Source organism: Danio aesculapii, chromosome 1 (assembly GCF_903798145.1).
Source record: "Danio aesculapii chromosome 1, fDanAes4.1, whole genome shotgun sequence".
Lineage (NCBI taxonomy): Eukaryota > Metazoa > Chordata > Actinopteri > Cypriniformes > Danionidae > Danio > Danio aesculapii.
In genome coordinates, this window is record NC_079435.1 from 41,864,736 (window position 1) to 41,874,339 (window position 9,604).

The 9,604-nt window shown below is 33.9% G+C and overlaps 1 protein-coding gene across 1 annotated transcript in view; it reads left to right on the forward strand.

The window, feature by feature from the left end:
- The window catches only part of LOC130231206 (receptor-type tyrosine-protein phosphatase S-like), an 83,744-nt gene that overhangs the window by 67,557 nt on the left and 6,583 nt on the right, over window positions 1–9,604 (forward strand). The window contains 6 exon segments of the mRNA XM_056460683.1: window positions 1,369–1,654; window positions 4,246–4,424; window positions 4,519–4,645; window positions 6,373–6,498; window positions 7,015–7,169; window positions 9,377–9,512. Of these exon segments, the coding sequence (XP_056316658.1) occupies window positions 1,369–1,654; window positions 4,246–4,424; window positions 4,519–4,645; window positions 6,373–6,498; window positions 7,015–7,169; window positions 9,377–9,512 (1,009 nt within the window).

Consider the following 9,604-nt stretch of genomic DNA (forward strand, 5'->3'; position numbering starts at 1 on the left):
TTAAAGGCAATGGAAAGAACTTATTTGTCACTATAAAAGTACAATATCTAAGCCTATACACGAGTCGGAGAAAAATGCTAATTTTATAGGAAAATATCAAGCGCCATTTAGAGGTTTTTGCATCTAAACTTCATTTAAAGGTTTAACTAGGTTAAATAGGTTAAGCAAGTTAGGGTCATTAGGCATTAGTTATTGTGTGATGATGGTTTGTTCTGTAGACATTGATTAAGAGGTCTTATAATATTGACTTTAAAATAGTCTTTATTGTTTAAAATGGTAAAAAATGTTCAACTGCTTTTAATCTAGGAAAAATAAAACAAATAAGATTTCTCCAAAAGAAAAAAAATATAGGAAATATTGTGAAAAATTCCTTGCTCTGTTAAACATCATTTGGGAAATATTTCAAAAAGAATTTAAAAAAAAATCATTTTGCTAATCATTTTGACTTTAACTGTATATCTCCATCTTAGAACATTAGATAAGCCAGACTCAAATTGTCACCCCAATCTAACTACACAAGAGGTAATTAATCAATTGACGTGAATCCACATTAAATCAAAACATAATCAAACAATACAAATTTTAAAAAATCAAAGAAGCTTAAAAAAATACTGTCAAAGAACCAAAAAAAACCACATCAAATCTTTTAATGGATTTTTACTATTTACATACAAACATGTAAAAAAATATGGAATTCATGTTTTTATTTTTTATTTTCCCGAGTTTATTTAGCTTTTTAAGTGCATTACAGGACATTGATCTTTCTTCCAACAACTTTTAACCTTGAAAAGTTGGAAAATTGACTTTTATTAACATTTTTAAGAGTTTAAAGTGATATATTGTCTGGGTTGGTGTTGTATATTGTGGTACAAAAACTTGGTAATAAACTTCCAGCACATTTTCTGTTATTTTACAGACTTATTTCTCTTTATATTACTGTATTTCTTATACATGATATAATTCAGACTACTAAAATGTCAATAAAAGTCCCTTTATTAAACTCTAGAGTTGAATTTTCAACATTAAAAGTCAACAGAGCAGAGATCAACATCCCATAATGCAATTCACAACCGTAAACGGTAACCGTTAATTAACAGATTTTTTTTTTTTGCAGTGTGGTGGTTGAGTGCTCTTCATCAGCTTATAGTAATACAAGTCATTTTTGACTTATGGGTGACATTTTTTTTATTTTGAGCCGCATGAGGAAAACAGAAGAAAAATAAATTATAAATTATACCCTTGTCTAATCTGAATGGTTTTAATGGTATGAGTGAAAAATCTAAATTTTCTGTAACTCTAATACAGCATTTATGGGAATGCAAAGTGTGAATATTTGTGTCTGAAACATTTGGTGTCTCTTTCCCGCAGTGCCGGTGTGGGCCGGACAGGCTGCTTCATTGTGATTGATGCCATGCTGGAGCGAGTAAAGCAGGAGAAGACGTTAGATATTTACGGTCACGTGACTCTAATGCGCTCTCAGCGAAACTACATGGTGCAGACAGAGGAGCAGTACGTCTTTATTTATGAGGCGCTGCTGGAGGCCGTTTCCTGCGGCAACACTGAAGTTCCGGCCCGGAACCTGTACGCATACATCCAGAGACTGTCACAGACGGAGCCACCGGAGCACATCAGCGGAATGGAGCAGGAGTTTAAAGTGAGTTTATGCCACCAATAGATTTAAAAGTAACGTTGTGACATAAAGAGTTACTATTTTTCTCAATAATGAATTTGACTATTTAGGTTTTATTTTTTATTGGATGAACCATTCGATTTTTTTTTATCACAGTTTGTTTTTTGTTCTTCAACAAGAACTTGAATTTGTCTTCATTTTAGTTTAGTTCCATTTTTAGTCTTTTTGTTATAGTATTTTGACATTTTTATTCGTTTCTGTCTGTATAAATATTATAATTTAGGTTTAGTTTACATTAATTTATTGTTAATTCATTCGAAAGTAACAATATGACCAACACAATCTCACAGCAATTCGTAACTTTTTGACTTGGTGGCTAATTCGTACTAATTCGTACGATCTAATTCGTACAATTTAGTACGATTTGCTCATCCCCCAATGACGGTTGGGTTTAGGGGTGGAGTTAGGTGCCACGCCTCCTTTTTAAAATCATACAATTTCGTACGACGAACTTGAACGAATTAGCCATTAAACTGACAAAACATAAAATACTTACGTTTTCTCGTGAGATCAGGCTTATATGCCGTAACTAATTAAATTTTCAGTTAATTACATTATTATGACATGAGTTAATAATAAATTTGACTATTTACAGTGCTCAGCATATATAAGTACACCCCTCATAAATCTATCTTTAAAATTTATATTTTTAATAGGAAGCTATACAATATTATATTTGTGCATATACATTAGTCAGTACTGGACCAAAATTAGTCAGTACCAAATCTGGAGCTTATCTAACAAAATAACTTACAATAACAGTCCAAAAACTAGTACACCCACATTTATATGTTATAGAAAAAATTTAAATATAAATTTAAAAAAGAGGAAAAATCAAGAGAAGCAAAAAAAATTTGAAAAATTTAGTTGAAATTTTGTAGGTTGTAATTTTATTTATTTATTTTGCTTGAATTTAATTGTATTATCTTTCAATTTCTAAATATGTTTGGTGACTAAAATATTATTTTAATAAATATATCTGTTTGATAAATCTGTTTTGTTTAAATGCACCAAAATAATTGCCTATATTTACTGAGAAATGAATAAAATATTACTGTAGGTTTCATTATTTATTGTATTATTAATTAGATTATTTAATTACAGTTTAAGTTTTTATCCTTCAGCTTGATTTAGTAAAAATTTGACATTTGTCTTCAATTTAGTTTAGTTAATCTTGCTCTTTCTGTTATAGTATTTTGTCATTTTTATTAGTTTCTGTTCTGTGAAAATATTATCATTTAGGTTTAGTTTACATTTATTTAGTCCATTTGAAAGTAACTATTTACATTTTTAGTGACAAATAAACAAACGATTGAACAATTTTAGTAACAATCCACAACACATGCAAAAACTTGTTTTGACTACCTTTATTTGTCTAATCTGTGCTTAAAATTAGGACTGTATTATTTTAATACCAATAATACCAATAATTGAGAACAACCTAAACATATCAGAACCTGAAATTTAGGCATGAATCTAAATAATAATAATTAATAATAATGATTAGGAAAATTATTCAAATTACACTTCTGGTGCCCTCATAAACCAAAAGGCAGGAAATCAAATATCAATATAAAATGTTGTTTTGTGAACTTTAAAATTAGCCTAAATGTTACTGTATGGGGCAGGTGCATTGGGAGATCATGATAGGTAAGGGAATTTGGCAGAGAAGTGCCCTGGGGTTTTTAATGGTTTAATGGTTTTAATGAAAGACAGCGCTCACTGACAGTACAGTGTCCCCTTCACTTTACTGGGGCATTAGGACTCACATGGACCGCAGGTTGAGTGCTCCCTGCTAGCCTCACTAACACCACTTCCAACAGCAACTTTTTTTTCCCACGTGGTCCCCCATCAAGGTACTGACCAGGCTCAGCCCTGCTTAGCTTCAGTGAGTAACCGGTCTTGGGCTGCAGGGTGATATTGCTGTGGCTGTATAGAATATACAGAGTGTATAGGATAAAAATCATTCTTTTGAAGAGAAAGGGTATAGAATATTCAGTGTGTATAGGATAAAAATAAGTTGAATTGTTTCAACTCTGCTTAATTTATTGAATATTTTATTATTTCCTGTTGCTGGCAGTTCAACATTGATTTGTACACTGTAAAAATGGCTTTCTTACCTGTAAAAATGGCTTTCTTCTTAATTTTAATCCAAATATCGAAAATATTCTTAAATCAAGAAGCATTTCAAGAAGCAAAAAGTATTGTCTTATAAATATGCCGAAATTAAGCGAGTTTTTCCTTAAAACAAGCTAAATAATCTGCCAGTGGGGTAAGCAAAATAAGTGTATGTCAAAAAAAAAACAAGATTAATTTGCTTACCTCATTGACAGATTATTGTACTTGTTTTTAAGGAAAAACTCACTTAATTTTGACATTATTTCTTAAAACAAGACAATATTTTTTACTTGTCTAGAAAATGCTCCTTGATTCAAGAATTTTTAGACATTTGGACTAGAAACAAGACAAAAAAATTCAAGTAGTAAAGTATTTTTTGCAGTGTAATATATCTGTTCATTAAATGATACAAATGTTTGTGTGTGTCTCCTTTTCAGCGGTTAGCTAATGCCAAAGCGCATAACTCCAGATTCGTCAGCGCCAGCCTTCCATGCAATAAGTTCAAGAACCGGTTGGTGAACATCATGCCATATGAGAGCACACGCGTGTGCCTGCAGCCAATCAGAGGAGTGGAGGGATCGGACTACGTCAACGGCAGTTTTATAGACGGCTACAGGTATAACGTCATCTCGCTTTTTCTCATTTCTTTGTATAAATAAAACAAATGTTCTCAGTTTTTGACCATCTTGATCTTCCTCGTCGCTCTTCAGGCAACAGAGGGCGTATATCGCAACTCAGGGGCCGCTGGCAGAGACAGTTGAAGATTACTGGAGGATGCTTTGGGAACACAATTCTACTATAGTAGTTATGCTTACTAAACTCAGAGAAATGGGAAGGGTTAGTAGACACACACGCACAAACACACACAGCAATAAAGTTCAGATGCTGTCATATATGAGCAATATCACACTTGTAGCAGTGCGATGTGGCTGTATTTCGCCACTGGTGGGAGGCGTGCTTAGTGTCCCACCAGTGACTATATACAGTCATATCGCACTGCTACGAGTGTGATTTTGTGTTCATACAACAGTTCGGCTGCATAATCGTGTATAAAAACAAGAAAATCAAACACAGAGAGCCTCAAAAACCCTTTTGTATGAGGATCTACTTTCTTCCAACATTCATTTACATCTGCAGCTGACATCAGAACAGCAGAAACCGTTACTAATTCACCAACGTCACTTTAGAGTATTTGAATGATTCTCTAGCGTAATGTCTAAAGTGATGACAAAACAGGTTATTATGCTGACATTTTAACATTATAAAGCTGAACGGCATGAAATGTCATCAGTCTAGAGACATTTCCCAGTATTTCTCTGTTACAATTGGGATAATTAGCCCCGAAAAAGCCAAAGCAAAGCAAACACGTGTTACTACTACTCTTAGTACTACCAGAAACACTACCAGATTACTATGGTATAAATACAGCACTACAGCATACAAAAGAGAGAGATCGACTTAGAATGTCACTTACCTGATTTGTAATGTTTTGATCAGCTGTTGTTTAAAATGACGCTGAGTTTTTCTCCTCTATAGGCTTATTATGCGGTCTCGGTCGCATCTTGTAGCGGAACGTCAACTGTCTGTGCGCTGCTCAGTTTGACAGTCTGATGGAAGTCGATGTGCTGTCTCTCAGAAATTATAAATATTTAAAATAGGCACTATCCTTATAGACAAACTGCATTGTTGCACTCTAAGCAACTACATTCTCGCCTAAAAAGCCTCAAAAATACATTATGTTGTCCAACAGCTGCAATATTTGTCAAATTGTAGTGAGTTTATTGTTCTGCTGTCACTCTATGTGGGTGGAGTAATACAGAAGGGTGAGGAGCCTGTATGAGTGCTGTTTGCAGAATATTGCTATCAGCCAATCAGATTTAAGGACCAGACTGAACTGTTGTATAAATATATATACAGTATTTACACTATAAAACCAAATATTTTATTTTTATATTGTTACTTTTTAATTAATTATTAATTTTATTTTAATTTCTAGTACATTTATGTGACTTTTTGCTTTATTACCCATTGATTATTATTATTAATAATAATAATCATATTATTATTAATAAGATTTAGGTTTATCTTTAGCTTTTTATTCAGTTCCAGATAGTAATTTTGTCTTGAAGAGTAACTTAAATATATTTCGGTTGTAATCTATCATCCAGAATTAAACAAAAAGTGCTTCGGGGGTAATTCATGTGTCGGGGATCTTTGAATTAGGAACAAATACACAAAAAATCTTACATCCGAAGCACTCCAAAAAGTAGGTGAAAAAGTTGTGTCAAATGTGTTTAAATGAACTCCAGACACACCTGAATATTGTCATCCTGATGAAGGCAAGTTTTGTTAAAATGCATGGGTGGGGAGCACAATAGTGCTGTTTTTTTTAAACAATAGCCATGTCAATAAAGGCTTTTCACCTACTTTTAGACTGCCTTGGACATTTTTGTAGTCGATTATATTTAGATTTTAAAACCACTTCTATATGAACATTTTTAATCATTTACATTTTGGTACTGTTAGTAACACTGATGCTAATGTGTGTCTTGTGTCTGGTGCAGGAGAAATGTCATCAGTACTGGCCGTCTGACCGATCAGCCCGATATCAGTACTTTGTGGTGGATCCCATGGCGGAATACAACATGCCTCAGTATATACTCCGAGAGTTTAAAGTCACAGACGCCAGGGTGTGTGAAGCACTCGATTATAAGCTTTTTTTGAAACAGTCACATAAGCATGGAGTGAATACACACTTTCTAGATGTTAAATTCATGTGCTTGATGTTTTTTTTTTTTTTTATCCATGTTACCACACTCTCTAATCTGTAGGTGCATACTTGGTTCTGAAGAATTCCTTCTTACAATTCAATATATAGATGCATGGAGAAAATCTGATTCTTTGACTCATTTTTGTAATGATTCACTCACAATAATTGGTCTGCATGATTCATTAGCTTAGGGATTTCAACTTTCTAAGCATAAAAGCGAGTCTAAGCAATAAAAAATTCTAGGTTTTCTCGATTACATGATATAAATTTTTGATTTCAACATGAATCAACATTATGACATTATCCAACCCTTAAAACTCATTATCGGCAGATTAGAAATTATTTATTAGTTATGAAAATGTAATACAGTTTTATATAACTTTTCAACACATACCCTTGGTTGAAATGCTGCGGTCTCTCTCTCTCTCTCTTTAAGGATGGACAATCCAGAACAGTCCGGCAGTTTCAGTTCACGGATTGGCCAGAGCAGGGTGTGCCAAAATCTGGTGAAGGCTTCATTGATTTCATTGGTCAAGTGCACAAAACGAAAGAACAGTTCGGTCAGGATGGGCCAATCACAGTACACTGCAGGTGAGGAAAATCTGGAATGTAACTGTAACATATAATACAGTAAAGTTCCGTATTATAAACAACGAATGAACAATTCTTCTACATTTATTAATCATAGTTGATGTAAATTTCTACTTGTTAACATTACTGACTAACTATATTCTCCTTCCTAACACTGGAACTACCAGAAATCTATAACTACTAGAAGTACCATAGTGATCATTCTGACCGTTCTTATTTAAGACATCATATTGTGACATCAAGTTTCTATTGATATATTAAAATTAAGCTTTGAATGGCTGTCGTCATATTTAATTAAGTCATCGCCCAAAAATACAATATTTTTAGTAAAACAGCCTATAAAATTATAGTTAGACTAGTAACATTAGACCACCCCTTGAATGTCCGCGCCTCACTTTCATAAGCACGGGAGAAGGCTTTTTCACAACACTGCGTATGCTGTGTTGTGACTATCCTTAATCAAAATTCCATTAGTCACATCTTGTGTCTACTGAGGGGTTTAGACGATTCCTTAGAAAATAGTACATGGAACGACAAGTCTTCATTTTGTTTTTACAAAAAAGATATCAAATAAACAAAATCAAAACAACTTTGGCCACCACAAACACACTGAATGTAAAGTCTAAAGGCCATGTGCTCCCAGCAGCCCCTTCTCCAGTTTCGCCACACCCAGGCTTTTAAGCTTCCTCTGGCCTGCAGGGGGTGCAAATATCCAAAATGGAAGAAATCATGTTTAACGACATAAACCTTAATATAAAGTAAACAAATGGCTCCTACATGATGTTTCGAAAGACATATATGAAGTAAAATTGTTTTTGCTAACAGGAAGTTATGATTTTGTTAGCAGGAAATTGCTAGGCAACAGAGGCACGCCTATTTTAAAATTACAAGGAAAAATTGCAGATACTGAAATGCATGCAGTCATTTTGACTGTTATGATTTATTATGATAGTAAACACTCAGCTTTTTTTTGTGTTTTGTCAGTTTAATAAAATAACTATGTTAGAAAGGAATATCCATGTATTTAGGAAAAGTCAGGGTATTATATATATGTTTGTTTTATTTCAACAAAGTTATTAAATTGCAAAAATTAAAAATGCAAAATTCCAAAATGTTTGCATGTTTTTTTCCTAGATATTTTCAAGAAATTCTAGAGATTATGTAGAGAGGCAAGATAGTTTCACCTCCTTTAGACTAATTTATAGTTCTGTGTCGAGTGTTTACCATACACCGCAGTGCATACCTTGTACTGTGTTAGTATGCTAGTAGGTAGTAGGATTTCTATATTCCGCTGTATCACATTTCTTTGCTGATGTTTCGACTTTACTCCAGAAATGCTACTCTAACAACAGTGCAAACTCGCACTCATGGAAAGTCTTCACTTCAGGGAAGAAAGAGGCAGGAATTTGCAAATGTTAAACCAATTTAATTATAAAAGACAAAAGTATCCATCCGGAGCTCCTCTTCAGGACTCAAGGGTTGTAAAACTCTCGCTCCACTCTGATTGCTCTTGGCCCTGTCTATTCTTAACACCACTACCAAGCTGGCCAATCAAATTGTGTGCTTTATGTTGTTGCTACTTGTAGTAACATTTTTGAGAGGGTCTGGCAAAGGGTATGTGAAGGCTACGCCAGACCTACATGGACTTGGTGCAGAATTACAAATTGGCTTTTATCAAGGAGCTGCGGGGATTCAAAGTTTACTTCAGGATGTCAGTGGCTCAGTTTGATGCTTTGCTAGTGAATTTAGGAGCCACATCAATAAAGAAGACAACAATCTGTCTTCTTATTCCATCTCTCTGTACTCTCAACTTTGTTTGTCATCAAGTGCTTTGTGCTGTGAAACAAAGTAAATCAAATCAGACACCATTCTAAATTGTGCCATTCGCTCGAGTACGGTGGCTCTGACTTGTCAAAACACTTCTTAGGACTCTTGTTATATGCAATGCAAAAAAACCCACAAATTTATAACAGGTGAAAGTTTAGGAGGCAGTGTTTAAAGTTTGTATTTATTTTTTAAAGTGTGACAGTGTTTTCCAGACTGTGTATAAGGACCTTTACTGCAAGGTTGCCTACTGAATAAATAAAAAAAAAGTAACAACATATTGTCATGATTCAAAATGTCATTTAATTTCAAGCCTTATATATCCAGATGATGCTGTAATGTATATTGGTATGTAATATTTCTATGTTTGTGTGTGTGCGCAGTGCTGGCGTTGGAAGGACAGGTGTATTTATCACTCTCAGTATAGTGTTGGAGAGGATGCGTTACGAGGGAGTTGTCGATATCTTCCAGACTGTCAAAATGTTGCGAACTCAAAGACCAGCCATGGTGCAGACAGAGGTAAGCCTGTCTTTCTGTCTGTTATACTTCAGTGAATAATTTGATCCTTCCTTTAGATTATAAGTTAACCATTTTTAAAACGGCTGTGTTGT